This window comes from Entelurus aequoreus, linkage group LG14, assembly GCF_033978785.1.
Source record: "Entelurus aequoreus isolate RoL-2023_Sb linkage group LG14, RoL_Eaeq_v1.1, whole genome shotgun sequence".
Classification (NCBI taxonomy): domain Eukaryota; kingdom Metazoa; phylum Chordata; class Actinopteri; order Syngnathiformes; family Syngnathidae; genus Entelurus; species Entelurus aequoreus.
The window spans coordinates 27,926,105-27,944,920 of NC_084744.1; the positions used below are offsets into that span (position 1 = coordinate 27,926,105).

At 39.9% G+C, this 18,816-nt stretch overlaps 1 protein-coding gene across 1 annotated transcript; it reads right to left on the minus strand.

Annotated features, from left to right (window-relative positions):
* Nucleotides 1-1,643: 1,643 nt before the first annotated feature.
* On the minus strand, nucleotides 1,644-17,026 carry LOC133664576 (zinc finger protein 391-like). Its single transcript, XM_062069304.1, has 3 exons — nucleotides 16,455-17,026; nucleotides 11,744-11,962; nucleotides 1,644-4,725 (listed from the first exon to the last, which is right to left on the minus strand). Exons 1-3 carry the CDS (start codon nucleotides 16,576-16,578, stop codon nucleotides 3,464-3,466), a joined length of 1,605 nt encoding a protein of 534 aa, XP_061925288.1. The 5' UTR covers nucleotides 16,579-17,026; the 3' UTR covers nucleotides 1,644-3,463.
* Between the last annotated feature and the right edge of the window lie 1,790 nt (nucleotides 17,027-18,816).

An 18,816-nucleotide genomic window follows, 5' to 3' on the forward strand; every position in this document is an offset into this window, starting at 1 on the left:
CGGTATATATCAAAAATAATATTGAGCCAAATTTAATTTAAATATTGTCGATGTGGCCCTCCAGCAGTGCTCAGGTTGCTCATGCGGCCCCCGGTAAAAATTAATTGCCCACCCCTGATATATATGTAATGCCCATAAGGGTATTCTAGTAGAATATGCAGAGATGAGATGTGTCAATATCAAAATATTACTTGAAATACATTTTTGGCAGCAACAAAGAGGCCATTTGGGTAGATATTTGCTCTAAAAAGGGTATTTAAATAAGTAAACAGTACAGTAGGTACTAGATTTTGATATATGTAATGGCCATAAGGGTATTCTAGTAAAATATGCAAAGATGAGATGTGTCAGTATCAAAATGTTACTTGAAATCAATTTTTGGCAGCAGCAAAGTGGTTGTGTTGGTATAGTTTAACTTTGTAAAGGGTATTTCTACAAGTAAACAGTACAGTATGTACTTGATTTATACACTACCGTTCAAAAGTTTGGGGTCACATTGAAATGTCCTTATTTTTGAAGGAAAAGCACTGTACTTTTCAATGAAGATAACTTTAAACTAGTCTTAACTTGAAAGAAATACACTCTATACATTGCTTATGTGGTAAATGACTATTCTAGCTGCAAATGTCTGGTTTTTGGTGCAATATCTACATAGGTGTATAGAGGCCCATTTCCAGCAACTATCACTCCAGTGTTCTAATGGTACAATGTGTTTGCTCATTGGCTCAGAAGGCTAATTGATGATTATAAAACCCTTGTGCAATCATGTTCACACATCTGAAAACAGTTTAGCTCGTTACAGAAGCTACAAAACTGACCTTCCTTTGAGCAGATTGAGTTTCTGGAGCATCACATTTGTGGGGTCAATTAAACGCTCAAAATGGCCAGAAAAAGACAACTTTCATCTGAAACTCGACAGTTTATTCTTGTTCTTAGAAATGAAGGCTATTCCACAAAATTGTTTGGGTGACCCCAAACTTTTGAACGGTAGTGTATATATAATAATAATAATAATGGATTAGATTTATATAGCGCTTTTCTAGACACTCAAAGCGCTGAGAACCCATCATTCATTCACACCTGGTGGTGGTAAGCTACTTTCATAGCCACAGCCGCCCTGGGGTAGACTGACGGAAGCGAGGCTGCCAGTTTGCGCCTATACGGCCCCTCCGACCACCACCTATCATTCATCATTCATTCACCGGTGTGAGCGGCACCGGGGGCAAGGGTGAAGTGTCCTGCCCAAGGACACAACGGCAGCGATTTGGATGGTAAGAGGCGGGGAGCAAACCTGCAACCCTCAGGTTTCTGGCATGGCTGCTCTACCCACTACGCCATACCGCCCCTATATGTAATGCTAATGTGCAATGTGTCAATATCAAAATATTACTTGAAATCAATTTTTGGCAGCAACAAAGTGGTCATTTGGGTAGATATTTGCTCTAAAAAGGGTATTTCAACAAGTAAACAGTACAGTAGGTACTTGATTTTGATATATGTAATGCTCATAAGGGTATTCTAGTAAAATACACGTGTGTAAATATGGGATGTGTAAATATCAAAATATTACGTCAAATCACTTTTTGTCAGGCAATATTACATTTAATGACAATTTTACATAAATGAATACATCCAAACACGTTGTACATATTTATTATGTGCAGGAAGAAACAACAGTTACAATTGTATGTATCTTCCAAACAAGAAAGAGGTTTTATCACATCAACGTCGGACTAACGGTCCTTTAAATCTCATTAATCCCACAGAAGAGGCAAACAGTCCATTTCCGGGCACGATGAATTCTTAAAAAATGTCAAACACACAGCGATACAATAACCACGGAGATACAGTGTTTGTCTTGCTGTGGACACACCAAGACAAAAATGCAGGGTCAGCGAGCGCTGTGCGCTCCAGCGAAGGAAATACATTTTTGTCAGGCATTCATATTTTGCCACAACACACATGGGGGAAAGTCCTAGTTGGAAATACAGCCAAATTAACTCCTGAACTGGCATTTTCACACACACCTCAAACCATCCGCACGCATCCAATGCTTTCTCGTGCGCACAAGAAACTATCTCGTGCGCACGAAAAACTATCTCGCACATACACATCTAAAAAAATAAAAATACAAAATGTCCCCCATGTCCCTTTAGGGGCTCCGTAATAAAGTCACACATTTTCGAATTGTATAAAAGACAACCATTCAAATTATGTATAAAGTAAATAATAATATGCTTCCTGAAGTGGTCCAGAATATGTTTCAGATGTGAACCAGTACATATGTATATCATATAAAGGTGCTAATCTATGGGATCATTAACAATTGGAAATACAAATATGTAATACTTCAATATTTCAAACACCTATAGAAAACACTATTATGAATAAGTCTAAAATTGTATTATGAATCTAAAACCCAAAACTAGTGAAGTTGGCACATTGTGTAAATGGTCAATAAAAACAGAATACAATGATTTGCAAATCCTTTCCAACTTATATTTTAATTTAATAGACGAAAGACAAAGACAAGATATTTAATGTTCGAACTGAGCAATTATTTTTTTATTTTTTGCAAATAATCATTAACTTTGAATTTAATGGCAGCAACACATTGGAAAAAATTTGTCACAGGGGCATTTTTACCGCTGTATTACATGGCCTTTCCTTTAAACAACACTCAGTAAACGTTTGGGAACTGAGGAGACACATTTTTGAAGCTTTTCAGGTGGAATTCTTTCCCTTTCTTGCTTGATGTACAGCTTAAGTTGTTCAACAGTCCGGGGGTCTCCGTTGTGGGATTTTAGGTTTCATGATGCGCCACACATTTTCAATGGGAGACAGGTCTGGACTACAGGCAGGCCAGTCTGGTACCCGCACTCTTTTACTATGAAGCCACGCTGTTGTAACATGTGCAGAATGTGGCTTGGCATTGTCTTGCTGAAATAAGCAGGGGCGTCCATGAAAATGACGTTGCTTGGATGGCAACATATGTTGCTCCAAAACCTGTATGTACCTTTCAGCATTAATGGTGCCTTCACAGATGTGTAAATTACCCATGCCTTGGGCACTAATACACCCCCAAACCATCACAGATGCTGGCTTTTGAAACTTGCGCCTATAACAATCCAGATGGTACTTTTCCTCTTTGTTCCGGAGGACACGACGTCCACAGTTTCCAAAAACAATTTGAAATGTGGACTCGTCAGACCACAAAACACTTTTCCACTTTGCATCAGTCCATCTTAGAAGAGTTTGGACCCTGCAAAGCCGGCGGCGTTTCTGGGTGTTGTTGATAAATGACTTTGCATGTACTCACACTTATAGAAAATAACTAATCTATAAATGTAGAAGCATAATAAAAGATTGTTAGGCAAACAACAATGTCACAAATGTTTTATGTGTGGATGTTGTTACAAACTCAAAATTAAAGTTTTGACAGTTTATTTCAAATCCTGCAGTTTCATTTGCTGCTGCTGTTCTCACCAGCACACTTGTGTTTCTTACACTGCTTCTTATAAGAGAATCTTTCACCACACACACTGCAACTCAACACTTTCTCTCCTGTGTGTGTTCTCATGTGTGCTCTAAGGGTTGATCGTTCACAAAAGCTTCTGTTGCAGATTGAACAGGAATGTGATTTTTCTCCAGTATGTGTTCTGGTGTGTTTTTTCAAATGTTGACTTTCTGCAAAACCTTTACCACAGACTGAACAGGAAAAAGGCTTTTCACCAGTGTGTGTTCTCATGTGCACTTTCAAATATTCCTTCCTTGTAAAAGATGAGCCACAGAGTGTACAGATAAAAGGTTTTTCACCAGTGTGTAACATTGTGTGTTTTTTCAAACTCTGACTGTGTGTAAAACTTTTACCACATATCGAACAGGTGAAAGGTTTTTCTCCAGTGTGTATTGGCATGTGTTCGTTTAACACATTTTTTTGTGTAAAACCTTTACCACAGAATGAACAAGAAAAAGGTTTTTCTCCAGTGTGTATTCTCATGTGTACTTTTAAACTCTGACTTACTGTAAAACATTTACCACATTCTGAGCAGGAAAATGGTTTTTCTCCAGTGTGCGTTCTCATGTGCACTTTCAAACTCTGACTGTTAGTAAAACATTTACCACATTCTGAACAGGAAAACGGTTTTTCTCCAGTGTGTGTTCTCATGTGTATTTTCAGATAAGAACGGGAATGAAAGCATTTGTCACAGTGAGAACATTTCAAGTGGGTGTTGTCAGTGTGACATGTCTTATTATCTTTAGAGTCTTCATCATCAGTGTCAGGAGAGTGTGACGTTGTGTCCTCACTATCTGATAGTGGAGCTAAGAGCTTGTCTGCTTGTGATCCTCCACAGTGGTCTCCATCAGCTTCTGTTGTCATGTGTTGTGTTGAGCTGCTGCTTGGAGGCTCCGCCTCTCTCTTCTCCTCACTTTCACCTTTGACCTCATCATCTTCACTCTTCACAGGGACACCAATCACTGGGAACTCCACCAGTCCTTCAATATGATCTCCCTCCTGACTGATCCTGTGATCCTCCTCTTCCTCTTTAATGTGGGGGGTCAGTGAGTCTTCCTCTTCCTTTTTATAGGGAAGGGTCTGTGTCAAAGAGGAAAAGGAGACACCAGAGGGTCTGTGGTGCCTGGTCTTCCTCTTTGATGGATCCTCCTTCACCATCCTGAAGCTACACTCCTGTTTTTCAGGCAGAAGTTGTTCTTCACAGACGTCTAAAGGACACAAAAGGACAAACATGCTTGAGAAATGTCCAGATTTGCTCAGTCACATGAGGCATTCAGTAAGTTTACATGTACTTAAAATAACAAGTTATTATATGAATTGGCCAGAAAAAAACACACTGCTCTTTACAACATTATTCACAGGAAAAGAAGACCACTTTTTATGAGAGATGGGCAATATGGCCTAAAATCTATATTGCCATAAATTCCCTTCCACTTGAGTGCAGCTGGGATAGGCTCCAGCGCCCCCTGTGGTTTTAATGTCAGTTACTGATGTATAAACTTGGAGAAAAGATTAGGTTGTTTACAGTGTAAATCTGTATTCGTATTGTTGTCTCTGCTATGACGCCATCTTGTGGTCGAGTTCGCTCACTGCGAGTGCTGTGGGTTGAAAGTGTATTTCCTTTTGCTTCGTGGTTTCTTCATTTATCTCGCCAAGCAACGTTTGTAAGTGTAACCGGGGATTTCCACTGGATGTGGAACAGCGGCGCCAGGGCAGCTGTGGCTATTAAAGTAGTTTACCACCACCAGGTGTGACTGAATGATGGGTTCTCGCTTTGAGTGTCTAGAAAAGCGCTATATAAATCTAATCCATTATCATTATTATTATTACTGCACACAGGAAAACGTGTGGAGGTGAAGTGCAAGTAGCCGCAACAAAGATTGTGAATGACTGACAAGAGGCTCACTTTGTTCATGTAAGTCTACTGTGGAATAAACATGCTCAGGTGCTGAGAGCGATGCACCGAGTGAGACCTCTTAGTCCAGTTTAAAATCCACAGACCAAGAAGGAAACACACGAACATAGCAATTTATTGATGACGGCAAGAATTAAGTGATTAGGTTTATTTTCATTTATATGGGTGCCGGCTTACAATTGCATGAATATTTTAATGCCTCTGGATATTGTATTTAATGTTTTTTAATACCATTTAAGGTCTTTATTTAGGCAAAGTCCATTTAATGACTTTTTATGCTTTTTAATGACCCACAGAAACCCTGTTAGAGCTCTTGAATTTAAACAAATGCGGACCGATCTATACAAAAATCGACGGCAACAATACCAAGTATAATATCAGTATGAGGTCGATACAGTGGTTTGATCGATATTTTGTATTATATATATTTTGTTGATTTTGTTATTGTTTTCAAACTCAGTAAACAAGGAAAACTTTAAGGACATAAACCAAATGATTTAATTCACAGCCATATTTTAATATTCAATTGATATTCTAACACCACCATCCTGTGTTTTTGTCTGATTATTATTGCGAACAAAAATTTACTCATTGAATGATCTTGAAAAATTTAAATATCAGTATCCACATTGGTATGACCGATACTGCCCCTGTAGCTACTGGATCGATACCTAACTTTGTAGTATCAGCCAAAACTAAAGTATCAAACAACAAAACAAGTGCTTATTACATTTTAACAAAAGAGAAGAATAAGTGATTATTACATTTTAACAGAAGTGTAGATAGAAACACGTTACAACAGAAAGTTCCTAAATAAAAATATTGTTAATGGAATTATTGAGACATTTCTAGGATGTATTTACGATTTTTAACGAGATTTTGATGGAATTTAATTCATTCTAAGGCCGGCGTGGCTCGGTTGGTAGAGAGGCCGTGCCAGCAACTCGACAATTCGATCCTAGTCACTGCTGTTGTGTCCTTGGGCAAGGTACTTTACCCACCTGCTCCCAGTGCCACCCACACTGGTTTAAAGGCCTACTGAAACCCACTACTACCGACCACGCAGTCTGATAGTTTATATATCAATGATGAAATCTTAACATTGCAACACATGCCAATACGGCCGGGTTAACTTACAATGTGCAATTTTAAATTTCCCGCGACACTTCCGGTTGAAAACGTCTAGATATGATGACGTATGCGCGTGACGTCACGGAGAGAACGGAAGTATTCGGACCCCATTGGATCCAATACAAAAAAGCTCTGTTTTCATCCCAAAATTCCACAGTATTTTGGACATCTGTGTTGGTGAATATTTTGCAATTTGTTTAATGAACAATGGAGACTGCAAAGAAGAAAGCTGTAGGTGGGATCGGTGTATTAGCGGCGGACTACAGCAACAGAACCAAGAGGACTTTGAGATGGATAGCAGACGCGCTAGCCGGCGACCTCACCTTGACTTCCTCCGTCTCCGGGCCGCCGACCGCATCGGTGATCGGGTGAAGTCCTTTGTCGCTCCGTCAATCGCTGGAATGCAGGTGAGCACAGGTGTTGATGAGCAGATGAGGGCTGGCTGGCGTAGGTGGAGAGCTAATGTTTTTAGCATAGCTCTGTGAGGTCCCGTTGCTAAGTTAGCTTAAATGGCGTCGTTAGCAACAGCATTGTTAAGCTGTTGTTACATGTCCATGGTTTAATAGTATTGTTGATCTTCTGTCTATCCTTCCAGTCAGGGGTTTATTTATTTTGTTTCTATCTGCATTTGAGCCCGATGCTATCACGTTAGCTCCGTAGCTTAAAGTGTTTCGCCGATGTATTGTCGTGGAGATAAAAGTCACTGTGAATGTCCATTTCGCGTTCTCGACTCTCATTTTCAAGAGGATATAGTATCCGAGGTGGTTTAAAATACAAATCCGTGATCCACAATAGAAAAAGGAGAAAGTGTGGAATCCAATGAGCCCTTGTACCTAAGTTACGGTCAGAGCGAAAAAAGATATGTCCTGCACTGCACTCTAGTCCTTCACTCTCACGTTCCTCATCCACGAATCTTTCATCCTCGCTCAAATTAATGGGGTAATCGTCGCTTCCTCTGTCTGAATCTCTCTCGCTGCATTGTACACAATGGGAAAATGTGAGCAGCCCTTCCTCCGGTGACGTCCCGCTACTTCCGGTACAGGCAAGGCTTTGTTTATCAGCGACCAAAAGTTGCTAACTTTATCCTCGTCGTTCTCTACTAAATCCTTTCAGCAAAAATATGGCAATATCGCGAAATGATCAAGTATGACACATAAAATGGATCTGCTATCCCCGTTTAAATAAAAAAATGTCATTTCAGTAGGCCTTTAAATGTAACTTAGATAATGGGTTTCACTATGTAAAGCGCTCTGAGTCACTATGGTAAATGGTAAATGGGTCGTACTTGTATAGCGCTTTTCTACCTTTTTAAGGAACAAAGCGCTTTGACACTATTTTCCACATTCACCCATTCACACACACACTTCCACACACTAGAGAAAAGCGCTAAATAAATATACTTCACTTCACAAGAAACCGCACTTTTTTTTTTTTTTTTGCCTATCAAGAACACACGTTTTTTTTTCTTTTTTATGCATTCTAAATAGTACATAAATGCGATCAGAAGTCTGCTTACAATAGAGGCTATTAGAGTCACACTATTCTGCCTACAAAGAACTTAAAAAGCATCCAAACACCTCCATTAAGGTTTTATGTACATGCAGTAGGTATATATGTCATTTAGTAACAGGTATATTTTTTAAAAGATGTAATATTTACATATTTTTGCTCATTAGTGCATTCATTTCAAAAACGCATCACGACATTCGCTTTTTTTTAACAACATCACTGAATATTACACACTGCAGACTTCATGAGAGCCAACAAACATAATAAAACATCACTTACTGTACAAGGTCTGCTGTCACTATGACGCAGACTGATAGAATCTAGTCATATTCCCGTTTAGATGAAGAATGACTCGTAATCGTCGCACGGAAAAGGGGGGTGAAGCCAAGCGTCTTTTCGTGTCGTTCGCCAATGCTGGGTCTAAATTGGCTGTCAAAGGGTACCAACTTGTCAGAGTACATCCTCATCCGTCTACTATCCAGGTGGGAGGCACGATTCATGATCTGGAATAATCTTTCACCAGCACCGAGGCGAGGAAGGAGCTCACCAGCCGGTGATGTCAACATAGACACACAAGCTATAAATAGTTTGTCTGCGTTAGCACTTATAATAACAATATCACAAAAATTTGGTTGATATTCAAGCCACGAAATGCAAGTGGAGTATTGTTAGCGCTTTTTAGATGGTTATAGAGGACCTCTCATTGGCTCCATTGCAAGTGGACTTTTATTGACATTTATGAGTCCGAATGTGATTTTAAAAAACTATATCCATCGTCATGTCTTTTATAATGATTGTGAATGATAGAAAAAACTCCCCCAAAAAGTGCAGTTCCCCTCTAAATTCCAATGATTAGATTCAAGACTAAGTCTATGAGTAGGGATGATGTTCGAAAACCGGTTCTATCGATTGTTCGATAAGAAAAGAACCGATTACATGGATTCAAATCCCTTTTTGAGAAACGGTTCCCGTTATCGAAGCCACTAAAGTAAAGAGAAAGATTTGGTTCTTTATTCGAATCCCTGGGAACGAATCCCGTGTCACAGGAAATGTCCTGTGGCACGTCACAGGAAATGACGTAGCTCAGTCGTTCGGCGGCAGATACAAAAGCAGCAACAACAATGGACCGGAAAAAACGCTCCAAGGCATGGCTTCACTTTACTAAGAAATACGACGAGGAAACGGCTATCTGCAATTATTGCCAGGCTTCGCTTTCCTGTAAGGGGAGCAGTACAACAAATATTTTGAAACATGTTCGGGCCGTACATAATCTGAAGGTTAGAGAAACGTATCGTGTCTTCGACACGTCAAGAAGCAGCGACAGAGATGACGAAGCACGCCCCTCTTCCTCTGCTTCAACCTGCAGTCCCAGTGATAGTGCCGGTGAGTAACTACCGTTAACTGTTGCCGGGTAATTTCCATATCTGCTCACTTGTAGCCTTTACGCTAAAATAACGTTTCCTCTTATGTCAACCAGGACTGCAGTAATGTTAGCTAGACTAACGTTACCTAAGCATAGTCAGTTGTAACGGTAACGTTAGCCTTGTTGTATGTGTCTGATAACGTTAACGGTATCTTGTAGCCTACACCACTACAGAGTTTGCAGGTCTGTCTAATAAACTAGTGCTTGCAAGATGTGAATTAAGATAATGTTAACATTATCCGATTTCAGATGATGACATTCATGACAGCCAGCGTGACCAGAGCAGCGTTTGCTCTGTAGCACAGAGCGTTAACCCATTTACCATGGCGAGGTATAACGCAGAGCGCAACAAGATGAGTGAGGAGGAGAGTAACAAAATTACTCGCAAGCTAATGAAAATGATGGTGAAAAATCTCCTCCCCTCCAACTTGGTGAACACAGACGAATACAAGTAGGCTAATAATTGTATTTTGCTGACATGTAATGGAGCAAAAAGTAAACAACACCATTACTCAGAGATTTATTTCAAATGTAAAGTGCTGTACAATACAAATTAATGCAGGATTTTCCCTGCATGCATTTTTCTTAGGTGGCCCACTTAAAGGCCTACTGAAATTATTATTTTTTATTTAAACGGGGATAGCAGATCCATTCTATGTGTTCATCATTTCGCGATATTGCCATATTTTTGCTGAAAGGATTTAGTAGAGAACAACGACGATAAAGTTTGCAACTTTTGGTCGCTGATAAAAAAAAAGCCTTGTCTATACCGGAAGTAGCGTGACGTCACAGGAGGAAGGGCTGCTCACATTTTCCTATTGTTTACAATGCAGCGAGAGAGATTCGGACCGAGAAAGCGACGATTACCCCATTAATTTGAGCGAGGATGAAAGATTTGTGTATGAGGAACGTGAGAGTGAAGGACTAGAGTGCAGTGCAGGACGTATCTTTTTTCGCTCTGGCCGTAACTTAGGTACAAGGGCTCATTGGATTCCACACTTTCTCCTTTTTCTATTGTGGATCACAGATTTGTATTTTAAACCACCTCGGATACTATATCCTCTTGAAAATGAGTCGAGAACGCGAAATGGACATTCAGAGTGACTTTTATCTCCACGACAATACATCGGCGAAACACTTTAGCTACGGAGCTAACGTGATAGCATCGGGCTCAAATGCAGATAGAAACAAAATAAATAAACCCCTGACTGGAAGGATAGACAGAAGATCAACAATACTATTAAACCATGGACATGTAAATACACGGTTAATAATTCCCAGCCTGGCAAAGCTTAACAATGCTGTTGCTAACGACGCCATTGAAGCTAACTTAGCAACGGGACCTCACAGAGCTATGCTAAAAACATTAGCTCTCCACCTACGCCAGCCAGCCCTCATCTGCTCATCAACACCCGTGCTCACCTGCGTTCCAGCGATCGACGGAGCGACAAAGGACTTCACCCGATCACCGATGCAGTCGGCGGCCCGGAGATGGAGGAAGTCAAGGTGAGGTCGCCGGCTAGCGCGTCTGCTATCCATCTCAAAGTCCTCTTGGTTGTGTTGCTGTAGTCCGCCGCTAATACACCGATCACACCTACAGCTTTCTTCTTTGCAGTCTCCATTGTTCATTAAACAAATTGCAAAAGATTCACCAACACAGATGTCCAGAATACTGTGGAATTTTAGGATGAAAACAGAGCTTTTTTGTATTGGATCCAATGGGGTCCGAATACTTCCGTTCTCTCTGTGATGTCACGCGCATACGTCATCATATCTAGACGTTTTCAACCGGAAGTGTCGCGGGAAATTTAAAATTGCACTTTATAAGTTAACCCGGCCGTATTGGCATGTGTTGCAATGTTAAGATTTCATCATTGATATATAAACTATCAGACTGCGTGGTCGGTAGTAGTGGCTTTCAGTAGGTCTTTAAAAGGGGCACTAACAGTCAATATTTATTTATTTATTTTATTTTATTCTTAAAAAATAAAAGTGAGCTTTTGTCAAACCATGTATTGTGTGTTTTTTCCCCCCTTTACAACAACCTATCTGAATTCGATAAGAGAATCGGTTTGATAGCGGCATCGAAATCGATAATTTCTTAACAAACATCAGCCCTATATATGAGCATGAACTGATGAAGCCTACTTGGATGAGAGGACAAACGTCTTCTAAGACAAAGTGAACAGTCCAGTTGTGATGGATTGAATGCCCTGAGAATAAAATGATATGTGGATGTTGTGCTTACTTGGACTGTGATGAAGCTGTGAGGACTCAGGTGGTTTGTCTTCATGCTCTTCAGTCTTCACAGAGACAACAGTCAGTGGAAACTTGGTGAGATCAGCCTCCTCCTGCCCGAGAAGACACTCTTCCTCCTGAGTGATCCACACTTCCTCCTCTTCCTCTTTAATGTGGGGGGGCTGTGGATCCTCCTCTTCCTCTTTAGTGTCGGCCGGCTGCTGGATGTCTGTTGGGTAAATAAGTAAATAAGATAAAGAGAGAATATAAATAGTTTTGGACTGACTGTTAACACAATGACATTATTTGTGATCTTTTGTGTGTTGTGTTAAAAGTGTGTAGCAAAACAACCAATACAAATACGGGAAATACTTCCTTTTGTTCCAGCCACTAAATATTATTAAAAAGTGAGTACGAAAACGGACTTGGAAATTTGATGGGGATGGGGGCAATTTGAAAAGTTTTTTATAAATACGAGGCAGCATTGATTGAGGCATTCTTAACTTTACACTCACTGATGTAAAGTGTGTAAATATTTTATTCTGTATACGGTCTATGACACCTGAACTTTATCTCTAAACTTAACAATCTTATAATGACATAGACATTACCATAACTTCAATAACATGGAAATAAGAAATCTAATTCCAAAATCACTTAAATGGTATGTTATTGTCATCATGCAAAATACAAACCCCGTTTCCATATGAGTTGGGAAATTGTGTTAGATGTAAATATAAACGGAATACAATGATTTGCAAATCCTTTTCAACCCATATTCAGTTGAATATGCTACAAAGACAACATATTTGATGTTCAAACTGATAAACTTTTTTTTTTTTGCAAATAATCATTAACTTTAGAATTTGATGCCAGCAACACGTGACAAAGAAGTTGGGAAAGGTGGCAATAGATACTGATAAAGTTGAGGAATGTTCATCAAACACTTATTTGGAACATCCCACAGGTGAACAGGCAAATTGGGAACAGGTGGGTGCCATGATTGGGTATAAAAGTAGATTCCATGAAATGCTCAGTCATTCACAAACAAGGATGGGGCGAGGGTCACCACTTTGTCAACAAATGTGTGAGCAAATTGTTGAACAGTTTAAGAAAAACCTTTCTCAACCAGCTATTGCAAGGAATTTAGGGATTTCACCATCTACGCTCCGTAATATCATCAAAGGGTTCAGAGAATCTGGAGAAATCACTGCACGTAAGCAGCTAAGCCTGTGACCTTCGATCCCTCAGGCTGTACCGCATCAACAAGCGACAGCAGTGTGTAAAGGACATCACCACATGGGCTCAGGAACACTTCAGAAACCCACTGTCAGTAACTACAGTTGGTCGCTACATCTGTAAGTGCAAGTTAAAACTCTCATATGAAAACCGTTTATCAACAACACCCAGAAATGCCGTCGGCTTAGCTGGGCCTGAGCTCATCTAAGATGGACTGAAACAAAGTGTAAAAGTGTTCTGTGGTCTGACGAGTCCACATTTCAAATTGTTTTTGGAAACTGTGGACGTCGTGTCCTCCGGACCAAAGAGGAAAAGAACCATCCGGATTGTTATAGGCGCAAAGTTGAAAAGGCAGCATGTGTGATGGTATGGGGGTGTATTAGTGCCCAAGACATGGGTAACTTACACATCTGTGAAGGCTCCATTAATGCTGAAAGGTACATACAGGTTTTGGAGCAACATATGTTGCCATCCAAACAACGTACCATGGACGCCCCTGCTTATTTCAGCAAGACAATGCCAAGCCACGTGTTACATCAACGTGGCTTCATAGTAAAAGAGTGCGGTTACCAAACTGGCCTGCCTGTAGTCCAGACCTGTCTCCCATTGAAAATGTGTGGCGCATTATGAAGCCTAAAATAGCACAAAGGAGACCCCCGGACTGTTGAACAACTTAAGCTGCACATCAAGCAAGAATAGGAAAGAATTCCACCTGAGAAGCTTCAAAAATGTGTCTCCTCAGTTCCCAAACGTTTACTGAGTGTTGTTAAAAGGAAAGGCCATGTAACACAGTGGTGAACATGCCCTTTCCCAACTACTTTGGCACGTGTTGCAGCCATGAAATTCTAAGTTAATTATTATTTGCAAAAAAAACCAAAGTTTATGAGTTTGAACATCAAATATCTTGTCTTTGCAGCATATTCAATTGAATATGGGTTGAAAAGGATTTGCAAATCATTGTATTCCGTTTATATTTACATGTAACCCAATTTTCCAACTCATATAGAAACAGGGTTTGTTGTTTGTTGTGCTCATTTTGTTGGCGGGGCCAAAAGGAACTTTTACCAAAACATGTTTTACTATGTGGTGTTTTTATGGAGTTTTCCATCAACAATTCCTTTTTAGGAATTAGAGACCATCTATGACACGCTGAAGGAAAGTCAGTCACCTTTATGTTGTTTTAATACTTTGACTACTTTGGTTATTGAAAATAAATGTTTACTTTCACTTATTGATGCACGTAAGTCAGATTTAGGAAGTGAAATTACAACTTGAATAAGATTTGATTACAGAATAAAATGTATTTGGTTACTGTGTAAGTTTTGTAAACCTGTATCAACATGTTTACATCTTCTTGGGACTGGAACACAGATATGTCCCGAAAGGATGCACCAATTTTTAAAACCTTCACTAAGCTGTGCCACCAACATTGCCTCACTTAGCTCATTAAGCAAACTACCAGGGTGAGTGAGTCCTTTTAAACCTTCATAGACCTCGTCGATACTTCTGACCAGTCTAAGATCACCACAAGTGGAACTACTGTATGCGGCTTAAGTGATCATTCCATAATTGTCTATACCCGTAAAGAACATAGAACCGAGGCTGACGGCCACAAAACAAGCAAAGCTACAATCCTCAAGACCTAGACTAGCAAGGCTTTCAATGACAAACCGGCAAATTAAGACTCGCCCCAGTACTTGCAAGTACACAGGTTTTTGGGTCAATTCCTCCACTCAGAAAAGTAGATAACTTCACAGTCAAAGTGGGTGACAATATTATAACAAACAAAAATTACATAACCTATCTTGGCTGCATTGTCGAGACTAATCTCTCCAGTGAAAAAATGACTACTAAGGTAGTCAAAGAATCAACCAACGAATTCTGTTCTTACTAGTGTTGTCTCGATACCAATATTTTGGTACCGGGACCTGTACCAAAATGTATTTTGATATTTTTCTAAATAAAAGGGACCACAAAAAAGTGCATTATTGGCTTTATTTTAACAAAAAAAAATCTTAGGGTACATTAAACATATGTTTCTTATTTCAAGTTAGTCCTTAAATAAAATAGTGAACATACTAGACAACTTGTCTTTTAGTAATAAGTAAACAAACAAAAGCTCCTAATTTAGTCTGCTGACATATGCAGTAACATATTGTGTCATTTATATGCTATTATTTTGTCAAAATTATTAAGGACAAGTGGTAGAAAATGGATTATTAATCTACTTGGTCATTTACTGTTAATATCTGCTTATTTTCTGTTTTAACATGTGCTATCTACACTTCTGTTAAAATGTAATAATCACCTATTTTTCTGTTGTTTGAGACTTTACATTAGTTTTGGATGATACCACAAATTGGAGTATCAATCTGATACCAAATAGTGACAGGATCATACATTGGTCATGTTCAAAGTCCTCATGCGTCCAGGGACATATTTCCCGAGTTTATAAACATAATATAATTTTTTTTAAATGAAAGAAGATGTTGTGATGCCAAAAATATTGATGAAATCATAGAACTAATACTTTTTAGAGGCGGTATAGTACCGAATATGATTAATTAGTATTGCGGTATTATACTAATACCGGTACCGTACAACCCTGGTTCTAAACTGGCAGGTAGAAATACGTTTAAGATTAACACAAGCACTCATTTAACCCCACTTTGAGTACAGAGTTCATGTTTGGTACCGTGACGCCTTAAAAGTCCTGAAAAACAAACGCCAGACAGCCCAAAACAAAATGATTGGGCTTCTACTCAACCGTCCATCTCGGGCTCACCTTCCCGCCAACCATTTCCTTAACGTGGGGAGGCTCTTGGTAGGTGACAGAGTACATCTTCTTGCAGTTAGTTTGGTGTACAAGATACACCATACCAATACTTCAAACTATATTCACCATTATAACACCAGAGGTAGTTGTACAAATCACATTCAACCCAGATTTCACTCCAAAAAGGTTCTAATTCGTTTGCCTGCTATACCACCAAAATGTGGAACTCCCTATTAATAGCCATAAAGGAGTGTAAATTACTTCATTCAAAGTCGCTTTGAAAATACATTACAGGTTGCGGCTACTCGTAACTGGGAATATACGAAACCTTTTGCTTTCTATATATTATTATTTTCTTGCAGTATATTTGTATTTAAATGCTACTTTCTACATACTTTGTGTTCTATCTGTGTGAGTGAACAAATATTTCATCTGAAACAAGCTCAGGCTTTCTTGTAGCCGTGAATGTGTACCGTGATGAAACTGTACCCTTTCCTATGCAAACTTCTCATAAGTCCTTCAATCAATCAATCACACATTGTTACAAACTGAGGGGAACATCAACCTCAAACTGTCTTGTTTTCATGAAGAATCTAAATCAAAGCATTGCATCATCCCCACAAGACAAAGCATCTTCCTATTGAAGAAAAGTGTTAATAATGAAATATAAAGTTAATAAAGATGTGAGAGTAAGAAGTAAACAAACCTGTTCTGTGTAACACAACTTGATGTTTCTTGAAAACAGCGTCTAGTAGTTGATGTTGTCGCTCCTTCTCCTCTTTTGTTGGACAAAGTTCCTCCTCATACTTTGCTATCGTTCTTTCGCACATTTTCACACAATCACAACACTTTACACTCACATTTGATCTCTACTTAGCGATGTGTTGATAACGTCCGCGTCTCTTTGTTAGCAGCTAACAAGCTAAGCTAACTAGCAAGCTAAGCTAGCACATGAAGTGCGCTCAGACTAATGTATCCGGATACAAACAATGACTAACAATGTTTCATCTATTACACGACATACATGCGTACATGTATGCACTAAATACAAATACAGAAACAATAATGGCCAGTGGCCACGTTTAGGCCTTCTCTGTCAAACGCCATTTTGCTTTTTACTCCTTCGTCTTCTTTGGATTTCCAGCAGACTAGTAGAGCATCTTAGGCCTCCACAGCTTCTTAACGGGACTTCTTCGTCCTGTCCTATGGTCCATACTACATTCTACAGTACAGGAGGTCGCGCTAGCAACCTTTCAATGGACCACTTCCAAGTTGGCTTCTGCGCATGTCCAATTTGTCGAGGTCAAAGTTCGTGAGGGATAAACAAAGCCAAGCGACTCCATACTTTTTTAGTAAACTTCGTCAGTTCGTGGTTTGTGTTTACTCTTTAGCGTGAATAGTAGTAGATATATTTCTGAAAAGATTGTTTAGACCGCGTCTTGTATATAGGTGAGGGCCGACATCCGGGCAACTGAGCTACATACGGGTTCTTCGAGCCATAGCAACTAGACTGGCGTTGAAAACAAACCGTTGCCATTACTCTTTAACCTGTCGACCTACGCTGATTAAACCCGTCATTCTGCCTCCAAAATGCCGAAAAACTGTGTTGTTTTTGGTTGTGCTAACCACAACTGGAAACAGGGAAAACAAAGGTTGTATTTTGTTCTGCCAAAGCGTGATAAAAGCCCACAGAGACGAGACAAATGGCTCGCAGCTTTACACCGGGAAAACGAGGACGGTTCTCACTGAAGTCCCCCAAAGTCCCGGGTCGTGTGTTCGGATCACTTCGTTTCTGGTAAATATAAGGAACAAAAATCCACCTTCTTAACCACAACTTGGCTATACGTCCGTGCTAATGTTGTACTTGTTTAATTTGTACTTTATAACGTTCGACAGCTGAAGTTGTTGTTGTACAAAAATAACATGCGGTATATACTATATAGTCTATAGCCTAGCTAGCTATTTTCGAAAACCGGTTTCGTTTAAAATTTGGTTTTTAAAAACCAATAAACCCTATAATTTTCATGTTGCCATTTAATCAACTTTTCAAGACAGTCACAAAATGCTGTCTGCAAGACTTTTCAATACAAAGACATATATTTTGTACATTATTCGCCTGCTGTACTGCGCCTTCATAAGGCTACAACTTACAAGGACCAGGCTACTAGGGGTCAGTCTGCTTTCTTTTGGGGTTTTTTGCCGGACATTCCAGTATTATTTACCCGTAATCTTGGTATTTCTTTCCTTATTAGGTTATTTTGCCACCTCCCCCTCCTTTGTTGTACTTAAACAATACATGTAGCCGTCAAATCTCTCAATATTTTATACACTAACACTTGATCTAGTTGTTGATAACTTCCGCGTCTCTTAGCGCGCAGGCTAAGCTAACTAGCAAGCTAAGCTAAGCCTGAGAAGCTTTAAAGTTCACTGAGACGAGTCTGACGCAAATAATACATTTTTTGTTTTTTCACACGATATGCGAATAAGTAAAAATGCGTAAATGAAGGATTTAACGCCGACTTCCAAGCCACAACGCTCGTTAAATGCTTTTTCTGTCAATCAATCAATGTTTATTTATATAGCCCTAAATCACAAGTGTCTCAAAGGGCTGTACAAGCCACAACGACATCCTTGGTACAGAGCCCACATACGGGCAAGGAAAAACTCACCCCAGTGGGACGTCGGTGAATGACTATGAGAAACCTTGGAGAGGACCGCATATGTGGGTAACCCCCCCCCCTCTAGGGGAGACCGAAAGCAATGGATGTCGAGTGGGTCTGACATAACATTGTGAAAGTCCAGTCCACAGTGGATCCAACACATCAGCGGGAGTCCAGTCCACAGCGGGGCCAACAGGAAACCATCCCGAGCGGAGACGGGTCAGCAGCGCAGAGATGTCCCCAACCGATGCACAGGCTAGTGGTCCACCCGGGGTCCCGACTCTGGACAGCCAGCACTTCATCCATGGCCACCGGACCTATGCAACTCCCCCTCGCAAGGGACAGGGGAGAAGAGGAGAGAAGAAAAGAAACGGCAGATCAACTGGTCTAAAAAAGGGGGGTCTATTT

Excerpts from the sequence above, each read along its gene's own strand:
- LOC133664576 (XM_062069304.1), bottom strand. The coding sequence starts at position 16,578 with ATGTGCGAAAGAACGATAGCAAAGTATGAGGAGGAACTTTGTCCAACA. Across the intron at positions 11,963-16,454 it reads AGTTGTGTTACACAGAACAG|ACATCCAGCAGCCGGCCGAC; the intron begins GTTTGTTTACTT and ends TTTACCCAACAG. Across the intron at positions 4,726-11,743 it reads ACAGCTTCATCACAGTCCAA|ACGTCTGTGAAGAACAACTT; the intron begins GTAAGCACAACA and ends TGTGTCCTTTAG.